The sequence below is a fragment of the Micropterus salmoides genome, unplaced genomic scaffold (genome assembly GCF_014851395.1).
Source record: "Micropterus salmoides isolate LMB-PRFRI ecotype aquatic unplaced genomic scaffold, ASM1485139v1 Ms_hic_scaffold_1, whole genome shotgun sequence".
NCBI lineage: Eukaryota > Metazoa > Chordata > Actinopteri > Centrarchiformes > Centrarchidae > Micropterus > Micropterus salmoides.
The window spans coordinates 45116493-45136418 of NW_024040040.1; the positions used below are offsets into that span (position 1 = coordinate 45116493).

A 19926-nucleotide genomic window follows, 5' to 3' on the forward strand; every position below is an offset into this window, starting at 1 on the left:
CTTCTATAATAATACTTTAATCACTGTAGCAAATGAATACCACTTAATACATTCTCTCACTTATCTGTCATATCACAGTTAGAATGTCAGAGCTATATTTACTGTTGCTGAATTAAACAGATTTAGCAAAAGACAGTAGATCTTGAAGTTTCTTAAGCGTACAGGCTAATACATTTAGAAGAAGGTCTTAGAAAAGAGTATCCATCTACAAAAAATAATATATTACTGGGAGAAAAATAAACTGTAGTTTTGCACCATTTGAGTCAAACATTATCAGCAAAAGTGTGCAAATAACAAGAATGTTTCAAACATACTGAACAAACACAAAAAAAATCATCTTGGATATGCTACTAACAGGAACAGCAAACATTGAAAAACAAACATGGTTGGTTCATTACAAGCATACAGATTACAGTATAAAATAATTACCAGACCATGAGTTATATTTTTAATTGGGTAACATACCCCATTAAATTCTTGTTGGGAAAAGAGATTGAACAACACTATCCAGTTTTTCTGAAGTATTGACAGATTGGGTGTTGTTAGGAGTCTAAAAATCACAACCTATATTCATTTGTGATCCTACCTCAGGAATGTGATCACCTAAATTTGGGACACGTCCTGTATCTATGAGGGTCGTATTTTTGGTAAACAGCTACAAAAATTCATTCAGCAGGCTTACAAAATACAGGATTTGATTAAAACATTGGCAGAAATTAATCAGGTCACAGTAGCCGATGAAAATCCCATGACTATCATCGCGAGGTTTCAGCTATCGCGATATCTTACGGTGAATCCGCGAAGATCTCGCGAGTGTTGCGGTGTGTGGGCCTTTCCAAGAAGGTGTGCTTCATGGCGGTTACGGAGACTGCGGTAATTAAATTCTTTGATAAATATACACAATAACCATTTCCAGCTACAGTGGTCGTTGCGTAAGTATTACGCGATGTTTGCTAAAAACTTTAACTGTACTAAATATCCTGTAAATCGACGATATATCGCACTGGGGAAAATACAGCCTCCGTTGCGCGCCATAGTAATGAATGCCTAACATTAGCTAGCTCCTTGCTAGCAACAAAGATGTCGTTGTCGTAACGTTAAGCTAAATGGAAACTAGGCCTCGCTGATACTGTACTGCTTGTTGTAAGAATTATGCAGTTAAGGCCAGCGTGTCGTAACGACTTTAGCTAAACACGTCTTCGGCTAATGTTTAATCTCAGCTCGTTATTGCTAACGGTATTTTACCTAGCTAACGTATGTTGGCATGAAAACCATTAGCATTCATCACGCTAACGTTAGCTGACCGAAGTCTTAAGGAAAGACAGGTTGGATATGTGTAGATTGCAATGTAAAATAATGCTAGTTGCCTTTTCTTTCATTGTTAGTCTGAAGGCATTTTTTATTTCCCCTAGAATTTGTTGAATTGTTAAAGCTCCCCCATCAGTCATCTTCCCCTTGGGGGCTTTCCTGCCTCAGTCTGGTGGACCCAGCGATTAGCGGGTTGCGTAGGTAAGGAGTTCGTCCGGTCCCACCTGGTTTAAATTCGGGTGTATGTCCTGATTATGCTAGAATATTAATGATAACCTGTGCTACATGAGGTGATGTGACTTCTTATTGCAATACAGGATTTTTCCTACTAGGTAAAAGTAGTCATGGATGTACATACAGGCAGGTATTTATGCTCCAGACTCTGTTTCTTAGTTTTTTTTATTGTTTATTTTAAATAAACTGCTGTTTCTGAATTGCAGGGAGGTGAAGCTCTGACGATGGAAAATGGACAGGGCACAGGCTCCAAGCTTGGCCTTCCGCCTCTCACTCCAGAGCAGCAGGAGGCACTTCAGAGGGTAGGAAACCCCTGGCATACAGTATCTTGCAAAATGTACTTGTAGTGATTATGTAATTGCTCGTTTAAGTTTATTTGATAGGTAACAGTCCTCCTGCATAAAGCCAGTTTCTTGGCCCTCTAAGTGTAACATGGTGTCTAATTAGCCTTTTAATTGCATGTATTTGCATGACAAAGATATGGGTTGATCAAAGGAGAGAACATTGCACATAAAAATGCATGCTCATTGTTTAAAATGTCTTCCAAAGTTTGACTGAAATTAACACAAGTTGGTTTCCACTAAATTGAGTAAGCCATAGTTCCAAATGGTTAACTTGCTGCATGTATGTGAATTTACAGAAACTAGGTTACTACAGAACATGGTAACTGTGTCCAGTTCCCTGCATAGTCTGATTCCTCTGAATGCTCTTGTGTGCACGTGAATGTACTGATACAGTATCTGTCAAAATGTAGTCTTAGTAATGATGTCACAACACATGTTTGGTCAAATAAGGAATAACTTTTCTTCTTTCCCAGGCAAAGAAGTATGCCATGGAACAAAGCATTAAGAGTGTGTTGGTGAAGCAGACCATCGCCCATCAGCAGCAACAGCTCACCAACCTGCAGGTGAGATGTGTAAAAAAAGAAAATGGTGCTATGTCAAACAAAACGTTTGTAATGCGCGTGTCGCCTGTGAGTCTTGATTCTAGACAGAATATATTAGCCTTTTCGTACATTAGTAACTCGGACATCTCTCGACTCAGATGTCGTTCTCTTGGAAGTCTTACTCCCTTATCCACCATGCAGACCCTGTGCGCTTTCTTTTGCCTCTGCTCTGTTTCAGATGGAGAAGATCGTCATGAAGGCATTGATTTTCATGTTAAATGCTTTGTAATTTTAAAGGGGACTTGTTTATGTAAATTGTAACTTGTAATTTAGATAGGGGAGGCAACTCCCCAAACTGTATGTTGTTTAGAGGGAGTGTCTGAATATAGTGTTAGCCTAACCGCTCTTGTCTATCTAGCAAAGCAATGACAGTTTTGAAAAAGCAAAGCTAAGGGATATCTAACCTACTTTTCAGCACTTTTTTCATCTTTACTGTCTTTCAGATGGCAGCAGTGACAATGGGCTTTGGAGATCCTCTCTCACCTTTACAATCGGTCAATAGATTATTAAATCCTTTTTTCTGTGCGCATTCCCAATGGAAAAGGACTGTTACCCTTCTTTTATTGGTTGCTTTGGCAACAATCCCTGCCCTTTTATCTAACAAAAGAATGCATATTTTGTAAGAAATCATGGCTTTCTACTTCTAGTGTACCTGCGACCATGTCTGTAATCGCTTGTGAGATGAATGTTAATCGTTGAAGCAAATTACTTGCTTTCTAGAGTCACAGTAGGATTATTTGCATTAGTATTTCTTAACAAGACGATTGCCAAAGCACTTTGGCTGTTAACAGCCTTTTTAAAGGACTTTTATAAAGGGTCTACAAATGTGAGAAAAGTCACGTCTCTTTGAAAAATATGCATTGCTACATTTAAATATACAAAGTTAGTGGCATGGGAGGAAAGAGGGATAGCAATCCCTTTAAAGGACCAAAATGAGAGAACTGCTGGAACAGGGATCTTTTTGGCCATCTCAAAGTCAAGTTTTATCTGCCAATGAATAAGGCAGCTTTCCACTATGTCACGAATTAGGCACGTTATATTTTGTTGGTAATGCAATGAAATTAACTGAAGCAGGCTGACAAAAAGGCATCAGTAAAACTCAGCAACCTTCAGTGGTTAAACCATCCCTCCCCTTAGACTTGAGAAGAAAGTTTGAAATACTTTCATCAAGACTTTGTATGGATTTCGTTTGAACTCCACGATTACTTTTGTTACCTTACTTGCATCCCCGGACTACAGGTCAGTTACTGAAGCAAAATATTTGTGAGGGCTTTGCATGTCAATCACTTCAGTGTGTTTTCCTCCATATGTCTGTTCAATAGTAACAGATTAGAGGCCATATTGTAATTACATGTTAGTTATTTTTTCACAAGTTCTGTCCATTGATTACAGTATTCCCATTATTACCCCATTTACCTGTCCAACCCCCTAACTTGGAATTGGCCTCTAAACTATGTTTGGGGAAAGCAAGCACAATAGAAAATACACATTTATTATTAGTGTATGTGTGTTTTGTCCTTTTTTTTTTTTGATTTTTTTTTTTTTTTACCATCTAATGCTTATCGTGTGTTTTTTTTTCCCCTCGGTTGGCAGGTGGCAGCTCAGCGGCAACGTGCTCTAGCCATCATGTGTCGGGTGTATGTAGGCTCCATATACTATGAGCTTGGTGAGGACACCATCAGACAGGCCTTTGCCCCCTTCGGCCCGATCAAGAGCATTGACATGTCTTGGGATTCTGTTACAATGAAACACAAGGTCAGTGTCATTTAACACTTTGAAAACGGACCAGCTGCAGGGGGTGCGTCGTTGGCATGATCCTATTTAAATAGATCTAAAATGTCGATATTGACTACTAGCTATATACAGCGTGTTAGCCTCGAAAACCCAGCTGTATACGAACATTAACTTAGCTCTCCTTATTAGCTCGGCTCCTTACATGCTTGCCAATAAATTTTTTTAAGCTGGGTCTCCGACATTGACAGCGTTGTGTTGGACTGATTTGCGCTGCTGTGTTCATGAGAGAGAGAGAGAGAGAACGAGAGAGGGATGAGTGAGAGAGGGATGAGTGAGAGGATGTGTTGCACGAATACGCGCTGCCTGCAGCTCTGCAATCAAATACGATTTTAAATTGGCCTAGTAAAAAAACAAAACAAAATGTGAATTAATTTATCACACAATTTCAATACTTTTATCAATTAATATGGTTTATTGACTTACATAGCCTTTTAGCTGAGGTTGTACAGATTTAATGGATATGAAGGCACTGGCGGACCATTTGTATTGCAGAGTTCAAGTGTTGAACACCTTGATTTAAATTATGTAAAACTCCCCCAGTCATCTGTGTTTGTTCATGTTTTATTTTTCTTGCATTTCGTCTGCAGGGGTTTGCCTTTGTGGAGTATGACGTGCCAGAGGCTGCTCAGCTGGCTCTGGAGCAGATGAACTCAGTCATGTTGGGGGGGCGAAACATAAAGGTTTGTTGTCTGGAGATATGAGTATTTATAAATTTATTATATATGTTTGGTGTATTTTGATTAAACGGATTTAGATTCCTTTCTGCCATTTTGGGTTCTGAGTTATATGTTAATTAACTGCTTTTGTGACACTTACATGACTTGCAAAATGACTTGTATGACTAATTTCTCTCCCTTTGCTTTTCTGTGTCTGATTTCCAGGTGCGTGTGTATGTCTGGGTGAATGTTTAGTGTACCGTCTGTTTGTGTTGTGTGTTATGCTTCCATGATGTCATCAAAGCTATTTTAGTGACCAGTTCCAGTAGGATGCCCAGCGGTGCGTGGCGTCACTCTGTGTCCATGATGTGCTGATGATGGGCTGCGCCTGGTTGGTGTTGCTTGGCCGCCCCATCTGTAGTACAGATCCCAGTCCCACTTAGATGCTCGTCTTACACAGGGAGCTCAGTTCTTTTGAAAAAGAGCCGAAGTTCTCACAGTGCGTAGCTGTAGCGTGACACATTTTATGCGTTCCACTTTCGGTGTTGCCACCAGCTCAGCTAGTTAACACTGCATGAATCTGGTGTTTTGAAATAAATCTGCAGTTCCTTGTTTGATAGTGTTGCCGTTCTATGTAAAATCGGCATAGTATTTTTTTTATTGTAAATGAAATGATATTTGGTACCACATAAAGGGAAAGTTCTCGTTTTTTCACTCGCGTAATGACATCTTGTCATTTATGCCTAGTTTACATAACGAGTACATGTGTTTTTTACTGTGATAGGATTTGGGTTAGTGCTCAGCTGACCTGACAGTTTGGTTTTGAAATTGTAGTCAATCTAGATGAGGGAGTGCTGAAAAGTGCCAAGTGGTGTATGGTCCACAGTTTAGTGTTCTGGTCATGTTTCAAAAAGATGGAATTTTAAGTTTTTTGAACCTGGTAGCCATTATAAGAATGATAGGAAGACGTAGGCTAGAAATGTTGAGTTATTTTTCAGATCTTTTAATGAGTGTAGTAATGGACATGCACCTAAGCAAAACCAGCAATACTTGACAGGAGAGCCACTCTCCTCCTACAATCATGAAATCATGATTATAGGAGGAGAGTGGCTTTGACCGAACTTGTGGCTGCAAAAAAGTTAGTGCTGTAGGGATTTAGACATTTGCGGGGGTGCGTTCTCGGTTGCTACTATATACCCCTTACTCAGTAGCCCTGCTGGTATGATCTGTGCTATAGGTTGGGCGGCCAAGTAACATCGGTCAGGCGCAACCCATCATTGACCAGCTGGCAGAGGAGGCACGTGCCTTTAACCGGATCTATGTGGCGTCCGTCCACCCTGACCTGTCAGACGATGACATCAAGAGTGTGTTTGAGGCCTTCGGAAGGATCAAGTCTTGCACGTTAGCGAGAGACCCCACCACAGGGCGACACAGAGGCTTTGGCTTCATTGGTGAGCTGGAGGGCCCTCATTCGCTCGTGATCTTTGTGTTACTCTGCTCTGCGATTAACTACAACTTTATTCACTTACAGAATATGAAAAGCCTCAGTCAGCCCTGGATGCTGTGTCTTCTATGAACCTCTTTGACCTGGGGGGTCAGTACCTACGGGTGGGCAAAGCAGTGACTCCGCCCATGCCCCTACTGACCCCCACGACCCCTGGTGGTCTGCCGCCTGCTGCAGCTGTGGCTGCAGCGGCAGCCACTGCTAAGATAACGGCCCAGGCAAGTATGAATCCCTTCCAAAGGGATTTAATGGCCTTCCAGGTAAATATAACCCAGATCTAGCTAGAATTAATACCAAAAGCACAGATAATATGGGCATATAAATTTTATTGAGGTGACTGGGAGAAGGCCAGTTTTGTAGGGATCACATCAAAACAGTAGTTTCCCTGACACAGTGTCAGTTAAACAGCCTTGAAATATGAGACATTCTGGGCTTAATCTTTTTCTTTTTTCTTTTTTTTTATCCAGTCAAATGTGTTCAAAACAGAATCTAAAGATTTCATTTCCTTTTTGTACAGAATTCATGGTAGAGTAACGCAAGTAATGAAAACTCCTCCCATTCACTGATTGGGTGTGTAAGCTAAGAGTCTTCTCTCTTAGTTAGCACAAACACAGCTATTTTTCAGTGTAAACAGTAAAAATGATAAACCAGACAGTTGTGATCCTTGTAGAGTGTATCATGATTGAAAACCTCACTGCTGTATATTTATGACTTAAGAATAGTTGGCTAATTTAAGTCTGTACTGAAATAATGTTTGTGACCTTGATTCTCACTAAAGAGAGGCGAGGTTGAACTCACTCTGTGCCATGCTGTGTGATCGTTGACTGTGCTGCCTTGTGCTGTGCTCTGTGTGTTTCCCTTACCTAATGTCTTCGGCCCCCCTCTCTTAAGGAGGCTGTAGCCGGCGCATCAGTCCTGGGGGCGTTAGCTGCGCCCCAACTTCTCGGTCAGCAAATGGGAATACCCCAGGCTGTTATGGCTGCCCAGGCACCAGGGGTCATCACAGGTGTGTACCAAGACATGAGTGAGTGCTCATTTTTATAAAACCAGGAGTTTATTAAATCTTAAATGTGTTTTTATAGTTGTGTTTAAAACCTACACCTTTACACGCAATGCAGCTTTCTGGAGGTTAACCTATTGTTTTGAAACGGTTACCACATTTTAAGGTCTGTAAATTGCTTGCTTTGTTTTGCCATGAATGATACTTACGTGAATAATAGTCGTAATAGATAGCAGGGTGGACGATGGCTGATACATAATGCAGATGTAATTATTAAAATAGAAAAAATACACATGGTTAGTATTTGGGTAAAACTTCAAAGCAAAGACACAGGCATGTATCGTTCCATTATTCTATGCATATTACAATCTAATATACGTAGTTATCTTGGTCAGTAACTTGTTTTAGATGGAATTTTTATTAATGAAATGCATGGGGTTCTGGTAGAGATTTCAGATTTGCATCTGGAATTGAAGGGAGAGCGAGGCACAGTATGTCAGATCTCATCTAACTGCATTATTCTTTGTAGTTGGGGCTAGACGATATGGCCAAAAATGTTATCACGATAAAGTTTCAAATCTTTCAATATCAATAATCATCGTGATAAGTATCAAACCGTTTTTTCTTTTTGAGTTTAAAGGCAGATTTTTACTGTTGAGAGAAAGTTGAAGAAACCTGATTGTTAATTAGGGTTTAAACTCTTCTTTATGGTCAACACTTGAGGCCAAACAGTGGATCACTTCCGAAATCTGAGGCAGAACATTTAAAACAATTATGATAAAATCTTTGTCAACAAATATGCACGAGTAAGAGCTTTTTTCAGTGAACAAAATAAAATCTTAATAATAAAAAAGTAAGTCCTAATTTATGTGTGATTCAGTTGAATAAAATCAAACATTTTTTGAATATTTATTGAACATTTATTGTTGTTGAAAAAAAGTATATTGCGCTATTTATTGTTTTATTGTCCAGCCCCAGTTGTAGTATAACAATGTATAATTAACAATAGCCATTAAAGATTTTAGATTAGATTTTTTCTTTATGAAGGGAGAAACATTTAGAAAAGATGATGGTGACTGAGGAAATTTAGGCAACCAAGAGTTATAATACAGGGCTCGAAACTAACCTATTTCACCACCTTTCCAAAACTGTCCCAAAGCATATTTTTGCTGACAGTCGGTTACAAGCCAAATAGCCAATCAAACGCATTTTTAAAAGAAAATGTTCACAGCCTGCCCAGTGTGCATATCATCTACCAAGTGACAACAGATATTCTGACCCACCAATCCACTGTTAACAATAATTTTCAGACTCCTGTTAGTGTAAGCCCACATTTTGAATCAAGGAGCTATCTCTAGTCCATTAGCAAATGCGAGAGACTGTAACTAACAATGGGTATTTTTATAACTATCAAATAAATCACTTATGACAGATTGTTGACTTGACAGGTTCATCAATCCTGTCTTTATCCGTTGTCTGAGCTGACAGCAGGTGCTGCTGGCTTTGCCAACTTGAATAGTTCTGCCAGCTGGATATTAATGTTACACTACTGCTGGAAAACTTTGCACTGGTGTGACCATGAATATGTACAGTGTTGATGGAAGAAATGTTTGTGTAACATTCTTAAAAACAGTAGACGACACATGCTCACCAACAATAAAAGGCTTGACAGTTACACAACCATCTCAAATGACAAATCTGATGTTTTATGCCTCTGGGCCAGTGGGGGCAGGGTCGCATAGACAATAACCATTTCTATCTACATACACCGTGGGTCCTCTTAAATGGACGTTGTCATGTTGCGCCACCGTTTTTTCTACAACAGCCTAAAACAAAAAAACTGCTCCACAAATGTTTGTCGTCATGTTGAATACGTATGGAAAAACAACAAGAAGAAGTAGTAGTAATAGAGGGTATGTGTGTGATGTCACAGAATGCAGTTACGCTCACTGAGCGGCAGAAAGACGTGCAGCAGTGTCAGCTTGAATCATCGAAAACACAAACACATCTGATATGGGAAAGAGCTGGACTACTGGTTCTTTGGTAAGCAGTTAGGATCACTGTCGAGTCTGACTGCCTTTAATTTGACCAAATAATCACTTGTTTTACTTCTGGTTTGCTAAACGCAGCCATGGTAACAGATGTTTTGCCTCTCAGTCCCGCGTGTTCCAGGAGGGGAAGTGACATCAATACATACCCTCTATAGTAGTAGGCTGTGTTCGAAACGGGCTAAACTGCTGTCTCAGAAGGTGTCTAACAGGACAGTGAGGCATCGAGTGCTGTTTGAAACTGCTCGAACGATCTCTTCCTGTCTCCTGAGATGCCTTCAAGCTGCCCCAGTAACGGCCAGTTTTGAAGGCAGCATCAATGATGACTTGATGCTGACTATTACCCAAAAAGTAGCACATCTGCGGCCGCCGGAGCTTTCGAAAACTGATCAAGACGGCTGATAAACGAGCCGAATTTGTAAACAAATATGTTTTTAAAGGTTTTTTAGTAGTTTTCTCGCTTTCGATTTGTGAAAATCTAGCGAGAACTAAACACTGAACTATAATATTAGCCCGTGACTGTAACCAACCAAGTTTGTTCAGTATGATTTCTGAGGCGTCTGTTAGCCGTTTGGCTTTTCAATAGCTAGGTAGCTTATGCTAAGGCTAGCGTCTCTTCTGACAACCAGGAGAGACGCAAGACGGCGTGCTGACGTCAAACGCTGCCGTAAGTGCTGCAATAGAAGGCTGTTCGAAACTAATATAAACAGAGCGGCCTTCACTTGAAAGTGATGCCTTCTGAGGCAGCTGTTGCGGGATCGAGGCAGCGAGGCAACTGCCTTCCGTTTTGAACACAGCCATAGTCTGGTTTATTAGAAGTAAGAAGAGAAGTGGTATTTGGACAAATGGAGGACCACACGTATCATTTAGCACAAGAGCCGACAGAGGCCACCATAGCATCTCCTGTGTCCTTGCAAAGGGAAGGGTGAGTGGTGTCAGAATAATTTGCGATATTTATTATTGTCTGTGTGGTATTTATATGCTCTGATAAAGAGCATAAAATCCAACACATCTTTGTGGTAGCGTTCATGTTGACTCCACATTCTGACTTAAGAGCACATAAATGCACAGCAATTCGCAATCCTCACAACTAGATGCCACTAAAACTTACACACTGAACCGTTTAAGAGTGGCCAATTGAGTATATTGAGCTTTGCAGACTGGCATAGGCTGATGCTGACTAATCTGTCAACCACTTGTGAATATCATTAGATCAAGTGATATGTAACTAACTTTTTTTTTTAATACAAATTCCTCTCTCATTGTCCTTACGATATCTTTATTCAATTGACCAGATATAACAGAATTTAGTTCTTAGCTGCACATTTGATTTCAGTGACTGCACGTCTGCCTTTTCTTGTTTTAAAGGCGTTACTCCAGTGCGTCCTCCCATACCAGTGCTTCCCCAGGTTGGTCTTGTGAACCCCGTGCTGGCATCACCACCAGTCCTGTCTAATCAAGCTGGTGGCTCCAACCAACAAGAGAGGAAAGAAGAGAAAGAGGAGATGCTGCAGGATGGCACAGGGCAGGAGATGTTGAGCGACCAAGAGCACATGAGCATCTCAGGCAGCAGTGCCAGACATATGGTGATGCAGAAACTGCTTAGAAAATCAGAGGTGAGATTTGAGATACGAGGGGGGCGAGTAAAAGACAAAGGTTTCACATGATCATAATTTATTTTTTATTTTTTTTTCATTAAATTCTTGCATTGCTCCTCTCCAGTCAACGGTGATGGTGCTTCGAAATATGGTTGGACCAGAGGACATTGACGACGACCTGGAGGGTGAGGTGACAGAAGAGTGTGGGAAGTTTGGCTGTGTCAACAGAGTCATCATATACCAGGAAAAGCAAGGAGAAGAGGAGGATGCAGATATCATTGTCAAAATATTTGTAGAGTTTTCCATGGCCTCAGAGATGAACAAAGCCATCCAGGCCCTCAATGACCGCTGGTTCGGTGGTCGCAAAGTTGTCGCAGAGGTGTACGACCAAGACCGTTTCAACAGCAGTGACCTCTCGGCATGAAGTGTCAGAATGGTTCACCAGCGCCCATCCCTGTACCTGTCGCCCAAACTCATTTCTGCCCCAGTCACTGCAGCTAGAGATGCGGGCCTCTAAAACTTGTAATTATGTTTTTATTTTCTTTTTTATTATTGCTGTTGATATTAATGTTAAACCACCGCATTGGGGGATTCATGAAAAATATTTACTTGTCAGATTTTGCTTTGTGATCTGTGAAGACTCCTTTCTGGTGTAGGTTTCAAATGTTTTGTAATCTGACCTTGTAAACCATTGAAGTTTTCCTGCTTTAGCTCCCCTTTCTTTTTGATTTTTTTTTTGTTTCATGAAATTGCCGGGACATGTAAACACTTCTTTCTACAATAAAAGGTTATTGTTTGTCCACAAAAAGTGTGATGCAAATTTTTTATGAATAGTTGTGAATGAAGGACCGTTTTGATGTATTTGTAAAAATGCTTCAGTGTTTCGGCTGTGGAACATTTTATTCACAAGTAAAAACATGTAATTAAAGCATCTGATGTCCAGAATTAAATTTGTTATTCACAAATGCTTTAGTTGTGTTTGTACAGAGTGAACAACTTACATGTATAAGAACCCTTAAGACTTTTGAGCAGAGGGATATTTATTTTATCATTTTTGTAAGGCTTTAGTTTGTAGAGATAATGGACTATCTTAGTCTACCTGTGACTACTCTTGTTTGTGTTGCCATAAACCGCTTCACTTGTCACAATAGGTTTGTATTTTGTGGCAGAAACATCCTAAATGATTTTGCCCTGCATTGTTGCCAAGTATTTTTGTCACCCTCCATCTCTGTAGTAGCACCATAATTAAAGTTGGTGGCACTGTCATTTATTTAAAGTCAAACAACCTGACTTTTTTACATGTGGGTATTCGAAATTAATAGTATATAGAATATGTAGTGTATCACCTTGGTGAAGTAAAGATTGAAATGAGTTCATAAGGGGTAATTTGCTTAAGGAAATGAAAGTCATTTTTGAGTATATTTAATGATACATTGTAAACTAGTATGAGAATTATGCTGCATTCAGAAATGCTCGGAAGTGGGAAATTGCCATGTTAATATTTTTAACCTCAAAGCGTTTCAGGGGGATGCTGATTTATGAACGAAAAACAGCTGACCGTGACAAACTCTTTGTCAAGCGTGCACGCAGTTGCACCCTCAGCAGTGCCCTTTGTGTTAATATAAAGGATGGCCGTTAGCAACATCAAATGTTGTAGTGTATACATGCTAATGTTGTGAAATGTTTAGGCATTTTAAACATTTTACTGAATAGCTTTTGTGCAGAGAAGACGATTTTCAGAGATTCTTTGCTATAACTGATAACGTTGACAACATTTTTCTACATCAGTTTAATTTAATATCACTCTGATGAAGAGCTGACCTTTGATTCACGGTGTCAGGAACAATTCCTGTATAATAACCCAGTAACTCTGACTGTATTGTATACTGTATATATGATATCCACCTACCTCACTTATATAACACCTGCACTTATCCCTAGTTATTCCTGCATCCTTTGCGCTCTGCTCCATCGCACGTGTGTGTGTGTGTATATATATGTATATATATATCCACCCTCGACATGTACATGATGATGATAATAATTTTCTCCAACATCCTTTGCACTCTGCTCATTTCACTATTGTCTCGATCTGTCTAGATTTTGGTTTATGGTGTATGTATATATATGTGTTGTCTGATTCTTTATTATATGAGTAAGCACATCGTGAGTAATGTATGATTCAGAGTCAAATTTCTCGTATGTGTACTTATACCTGGCAAATAAAGCCAAATTAAATTAAATTAAATACATGCAAATATACTTTATGTTGCCTTTTAGTTGGTTTACCAATTATAATGTGCTTCCGCGGGAGCTGTCCTCGTTGTGTAACGTCAATTTGCATCACTGTGGACAAATGTATTGTCTGGATTCCCTGAAAATGAGAAAACAATTATGTTCAGAATATTATGTGATGAATTTAGAGATTAATTTATTGGTATAAGACAAAATTTCTGTGAAAATAAAGCCAAGCTTTCTGAAGCTGGCTGCTAATATTAAGAAATATATTTTTCCATATCTAAGTGTACAACCGAAAGGCTGTTAAATCATTTGAAGCTTTACAAAATAATATATTTAAATTATTTTTAATAATTCGTTTTGGCTATATTTTCTTTTTAATAACCTTGACCTCCCTGGCTTATTTCTGACTTGAGATGATGATGATGATGAAGAAGATGATGTTTAACTCTTAACAATAAACCAACAACGTGGTTGAAGGTTTGAAACTTTGAATAATTGCGTGAAATCACTTACTGCAGATATTTTTTTGCCAACTTGTCATTTGTAATATGGTATGAGGCTATAATTTTTACGTTGCTGTCCATGTAGAGTGACCTAGATTAATTAGTTATTTATTAGCAGAATTTGCAGTACAATCAATATTTTAATGGTTTCAGGTAATGTACTGGTGCAGTAACAACTGTTTCAATCACAATCCAACGCAACCGTCCATGTTGTTTCCACATCCCGCCTTAGAAGGTGATACTTTTACTGTCACATACATTCATTCTCTGGGCAGCCGCAGCGCAGCGCCCGGGGACCAACTCCACATGTTTATCAGTGTCTGGTCAAACGGCACTGACTGGAGAAACTCACTTGTTTTTGATGGTGGGGGAAATCCACGCAGAACTTCACACAGAAAGGACGGGACGACCGGGGATTGAACCTTCTTGCTGCGAGTCCACAGTGCTATCCACTGGATCCCCGCCCATTAAAGCACATGAACACATCGAAGTCGGAAGAACCCCTTCATAGAACCCCGAGACTGTGGAATAATCTACTGCTGATTATTAGATCATCACCCCACACTTTAAAGTCTCGACTTAAAACATATTTTTATTCTTTGACGTTTGAGTCTGTTTAGGAGCACCTGCGCTCGTGTTTTTATTTATCTATTTTGTATCTAACTGTGTTGTTTTTCTATCTTATTGCTGTATGTCATTAATTGTTTGGCCTGTTTTAATATATCTGATTTAAATTTTTATGTCTTCTACTGTATAACTTTGACCAGCACTTTGGTCAACTCTGGTTGTTGTTTAAATGTGCTTTATAAATAAACTTGACGTTCACAAGCACGTGAATGCAGCATAAGTCCCACTTCAAGTGGAATTCAATGATACTTTTTCTAGCTAGAGGTGGGAAATTTCCGAGTTGCCTGGAACGCAACATTAGTGGTTCTTTGTGAGTTGAAGCTAACTGCTATCCGCCGCTAGGTGGCGCTAGACAGTAACGCGTGTGGCCTGCGCTCCAGCCCAGCCCCCCACACGCCAAACCGGCCTGCCTTGGCTCGACAAGGGGAGGGAGACGCGGCTGTTGCTGAATCTACTGCTCTTGCTGGTGGCATTTTACGTACGTCGCATTAAAACAGCAGTCACGGAGCCGTTTTTTTTAACGTGTTTTGGAATGTTGCTGTTAAACACAACCGGTCAGTTAAGAAGATGTTTCCGTAGCTCTCGTTATACTAACGTTAGTTAACGGCAGTTAGGCACAAAGGCGTTCAGTCAGCTACTAGCCTAGGTTAGCTACGGGTAACTAGCTTGCTAACAACACAGCCGGTGAGGACGAGCACATCCTTGCGCAGCCATACTCGGGTTAATCTCTGCTGGCTCGCTCCGCCGGTTACGTTAGCCGTTTTGTGGTAGTGATTTATCTGTAAGTCAAGTGGTTGTTTTAGCACTCGCCACTCATGCCTCTGATACTTAAAGCAACGGTACCGCATAGCTGGGTCGTTGGTTGCATGTTTTTCAGCTAGTAGCCGCGACTGGGCTTCGGGCTCATACAGGGATGGTGGCGGTAGCAAAACAAGCTAACGTTACTCCGTATCTGCGAAGAAGTGAGTGCGAGAAGTGAGGAGACACTTCGGCCAAGTGGGAGTTCTCAGTTTTGTTTATGTTACTTGTAATTTCGGGGGTGAATGACGCGGGGACGCGCCTGACTATCCTTGAACGCTGCTTGAACTGAAACTGGAGAAATCGCTAACAGATCGAAGGGGATTATTTTTGTGTCTCTAAGTGGATTCGGCCTCCTGTTCAGAATCGTCGTGGGAACACAGCAAGTGATTTGACCTTGAGTGAGCCCACTCCCACAAAATATCTAATCTCCCGCCGACCCCCCTTGCTTCACCCTCCGATGCGGAGACTTCAGTAGCACCGGCAACCCTATCCCCCACGGCGGCCGGACATGCTGAAGTGTATCCCCCTGTGGCGCTGCAACCGCCACGTCGAGTCGGTGGACAAGCGGCATTGCAACTTGCAGACAGTCCCTGATGAGGTGTTCCGCTACAGTCGCAGCCTGGAAGAACTTCTCCTCGATGCCAACCAACTCAAAGAGCTACCAAAGGTATGCACGTTTCACACATGAAGCACGTCTCCCCCGTGCCTAATTCACTAATGTGACTGATGGACATGGTATGTTGATGGTTTTCTTGGTTTAACCCCGTCAAATCCATCCTGCAACGCTACACACCTGCACATAGTTTATTTACTTAGGTGAAAAGCAAAGGTCACTGCCAGGGGACAGTAAATAGCTTTCATGTTATCACCTGCTCAGGTACTTCCTTTTCAGAAGGATACCGCCCTCCTTACCCCCTTGGAAATGGGTTTGGTCACTCTGCCCTGTAGTGCTGTAACAGCATTAGATGCTGAAAGCAAAAAAACTTGTGTTTCAACCAGGCATTGCAGATGACATGTTTTGTTCTGCATATATATAAGTTAATAACAGTATTAAAATCAGCAACAAATGAGTCAGGATGTTACTTTTTGCGTGGCAGTAGATTTCCAACAACACTGGAGCTTTTAATTAACTTGTGTGAAAGAAAATAAAGTGGAGATAAATGGACCAGGGTGATTGGATGTTTTAGTCAGTAAGGCAGCTGCAGGGTGGAAATGCTGCATTTTCAGAGGGACTAACCCTGACCAAAACAGCTGGCACACAACGTGTTGCCTGTAGTAATGGCATTAGTGGCCTCTTAAATTGGATGCAGTGTGGGGAGACATGCGTGGAATGAAGTGCAACACTGTCCCCACCCATACGCCCACTATTTGAAATATGACAAAAGCTCTCTTTGCACAGGCAACAGTTTATTTTAAGAGGGGCAGAAATGTTGATCTGTTTTCCCTGTAGCTCTCCAGAGCTTTGGAACAAACTTGCTCGACTTTATCCTTGTTTTATACAGTTCAAGACATTGTTCATTACAGGGACACTGGCTGTGATTGTGATGGAGCAGGGAGTTTATATTCATAGACGTTGTCAGTCTCCCACATTTCACGGCTTTAGCTTAGCAGTGACAGGGACAAGTGGCACATTCACTAATGATGATTGTTAACAAGTCGAGGGACTGTTACCTTCTGGCAGTCATAAACAATAGAACTTTTTTGTTCATCTTCCAGCAATGGATGTATTTGCATTTGTTTTGAACAATCTCTTTGCTTCGACGTGTGTTACTTTTTACACACAAGAGTACTTATTTTAGATCAGCCCTCCTTGAGTTACTTTGATCAAAGATGGCCTTGTGCGTAACTACTCCGGGGACACAAACTTGGCTGTTGTTTTCACTGTTTTGGCACAGACGGACAGAGCTAGTCACACACAAACATGCAGTGGTTGCTGAATATTTAATGTGTCTTCAGTGTAGTCAGGGCCTTGTCTTGGCACAAAAACCGAGGCCTGCGTTGCCTGATCAGGCTAACCTGCAGACAGTGTGTGTTCCCCCCACACCATACCTGTCAGATATCCACAGTGTACCTGGTGCATGGCCCCTGAAGATACAGAGTGACGGACACACTCAAATAATCCGGCACAACTAACTGACACAGTCTCTCTGTGTGGGTCTGGCTTCAACCAGGAGACATAGATGCGTGCTGACAGACTGTCTCATGTGGTCTTGGTGAATGCATAGCGTGCAGACACAAAGCATATGGGCCCTCTCTGGTGCTCGGAGTCAGCGGGGCTTCAGCGAGGGAGCAGTGTGAGAGGTCAGGCTCATACAGTGTTGGGAACAAGGGCACTGAATGTATGATGAATGGCATTACCATAATGAGCTCATAAGTGAGTAAGAGTCTGAATGTCTTTATGCATTTATGGGCTCCTTCCCTGTCACTGTGTATTAAAGTCAGAGATGAGTCTGTGGACTTGTCAGTCTTTGGCTATATTTAGATGTCAGTCTTTAACGTCCCGGGTCATTTTTGCTCATCAGTTCATCCCATGTTTGCAAATGAGCCTGCCTTTCCACACAAGCAGTATGGATGAATTTTGGCATGTGTATTGGCTGAACCACCATGCACAACATGTGACACCTTCGCAGACTATCACTCTATTAAAGGTGGGCTGCAAACTGTCCTGGGACACAGTCACAAGCTTATAGGCCAGTCAGGCACAGCATTGTTTCAGTTAAGTGGATTTATGTGTGCAGAAACCTTTTGAAACAATCAAAGTATGACGATCAATACAGCCATTACATGACAAACACACATAAGTGGTGACTAGTTTTAAATGAATAATGAACAGTAAAACAATTGTGGTGTGTATTTAAAGTGGTGCTTCTGGGGGTTGGTAGGTCTTGATCGTATTGGTAGGGGTTTAACGTAGTGAACAGATGGAGATTTAGACGTCCTGACACATTTCTTAGGTTTGCTGTGACTCACCCCGACCACACTGCCCACCAATCTTAGATTATGCTCTCTGCGGCAATGATGTCTGCATTTGCCACATCAAGAACATAGCTTAGGTTGTTAAAAAAAGAAATTTAGAATGACTGTTTTTCAGTTTTTGTCTGATTTAGGACAAGATCATATCCAGGCAGTGATTATGCGACATGAAGTCGTGGCATAAAGTATGACATATCTGGAATAACTTTAGAGAACCAGTTAAATAGGCAGCTGGTCAGGAATTCCCCTCATGTCCATACATCCTTAGTCCTTAATGCTGCACCGCAGCTCTGTCTTGTCATTGCACAAAAATTAATCCCAGATAGACAAAGAGCCTGTGACAGGTCTTTTGTTTTGCTATTGGGACATTACTTTTCATGTAGTTTACCTATGAAGGCGCTATGATGATCTCTGATGATGAAACTCCAGAACATAAAGGGAGAAACCATTGATTGCTTTTTTATATTTTAATTTATATAAACTGACAGACCTCTACATGCCCTACAATCCATATTTTCCCACACTTGTTCTGTGTTTTCAGCAGGGAAGTTTCCACTAAAGTAATCTCAATTTCTTTTTGCTGCTTTGACAAACTAACCGTGCCTCAAAGATCATGTTGAGGAAGAGGGAATTATCTTTTTAGCTGTTCTCAAGTCCCATGACAGGTTACAAAGAAGTCCATTCAGAAGTCCGATTGCCCCCTCCACCCCCCCATATCCAATGTCATGGCTCTTTGTGTCTCTTGTGTGCACTGCAATGCCCCTGACCAGGCGTACATTAAGTCTGCAAGCATGTCATGACTCAAATGATCACTTTTAAGATTTGTTGTAGGTCAGTTACACCTGCTGAAAACCCACACGCGGGTTCCTTTTTTGGAGGAAACTGGTGGGCTGCAGGTGTAGTAGGCAGCAGCTTAAACAACGGCTCTAACACAAGAATACAACAGAGTTTCTCTACTTGCTGTTGTGTTGGCTTTTCCATTGTTGAAACAGGGAACAAATCCCTGATGGGTGTGTTCCCATCAGACTTTGTGAAACAGGTTTTATGCATGTTGCTCCCAGTATTACCTAATGGGATCTTCCAGGTACACTTGATATGTTACAGTAAGGACTTCCTGCCTCAACACTTGCTGCAACTAGAAATATGACAACTGCTGGGCTGTGAGGAAATGTCTAATTCTTTCACCAATTGATCTTCCCCTATGCATAAGAGTACACTACTAATTGGAGGCCAGGTTTTGTCTGACAAGAGAAAATGAGATGTGTAGATATTTTGTTGTCTGAATGAAAGGAGGAGGTATATGTGCATGATAAATAGGAAGGATGACAATGCAGTCTTTTTAATCCCCAGCTGTCACCAGTGCCCTCTCTCTCTCTGTGTGCTAACAGATCTGTGGCTAAAGGGCAGATTAGAGATCCACCCGGCCGTGAAAATGCCCCTCAGCAACACAGTTTTGACCCCCCACACACACACTTTATATATGCCAGTGCGTCTCAGTGTACGCTTCCTGTTGGATCTGCTTTTCTGCCGTTTTGGGTCTTTTTTTCGAGCACACAGATGGACTGATAAAGATCAGACTGCTTTTCTCTTTAGCCCCTTGTGTGTGTTCAACCTCGGGTCAAGAAAAACTCAAATTAGGCCTCCTCTCTCAGCTCTTGCTGAATATGAATCGGTCTACCATTGTTTGTCCAAG

At 41.1% G+C, this 19926-nt stretch overlaps 2 protein-coding genes across 9 annotated transcripts in view; both read left to right on the forward strand.

Moving 5' to 3' along the window:
• The first annotated feature begins 782 nt into the window (after positions 1 to 782).
• On the forward strand, positions 783 to 11896 carry LOC119911646 (poly(U)-binding-splicing factor PUF60-like). 7 transcript variants are annotated; one of them, XM_038730614.1, is made up of 12 exons: positions 813 to 873; positions 1413 to 1509; positions 1749 to 1844; positions 2360 to 2449; positions 2932 to 2982; positions 4082 to 4243; positions 4870 to 4962; positions 6176 to 6389; positions 6470 to 6702; positions 7334 to 7466; positions 10859 to 11106; positions 11213 to 11896. In XM_038730614.1, exons 3-12 carry the CDS (start codon positions 1767 to 1769, stop codon positions 11510 to 11512), a joined length of 1602 nt encoding a protein of 533 aa, XP_038586542.1. In that variant the 5' UTR covers positions 813 to 873; positions 1413 to 1509; positions 1749 to 1766; the 3' UTR covers positions 11513 to 11896. The 7 variants fall into 7 exon arrangements, with proteins under 7 accessions (XP_038586544.1, XP_038586528.1, XP_038586545.1 ...); XM_038730616.1 differs by lacking the exon at positions 1413 to 1509 and having other exon boundaries at positions 783 to 873; positions 6470 to 6660; XM_038730600.1 differs by lacking the exon at positions 1413 to 1509 and having other exon boundaries at positions 784 to 873.
• A 2975-nt stretch (positions 11897 to 14871) lies between these two features.
• scrib (scribble planar cell polarity protein) overlaps positions 14872 to 19926 on the forward strand; it is a gene marked incomplete at its 3' end in the record, with an annotated part of 46325 nt that continues 41270 nt past the window's right edge. For both annotated transcript variants that reach the window (XM_038730625.1, XM_038730633.1), the window contains 1 exon segment: positions 14872 to 15927. In XM_038730625.1, the coding sequence (XP_038586553.1) occupies positions 15769 to 15927 (159 nt within the window).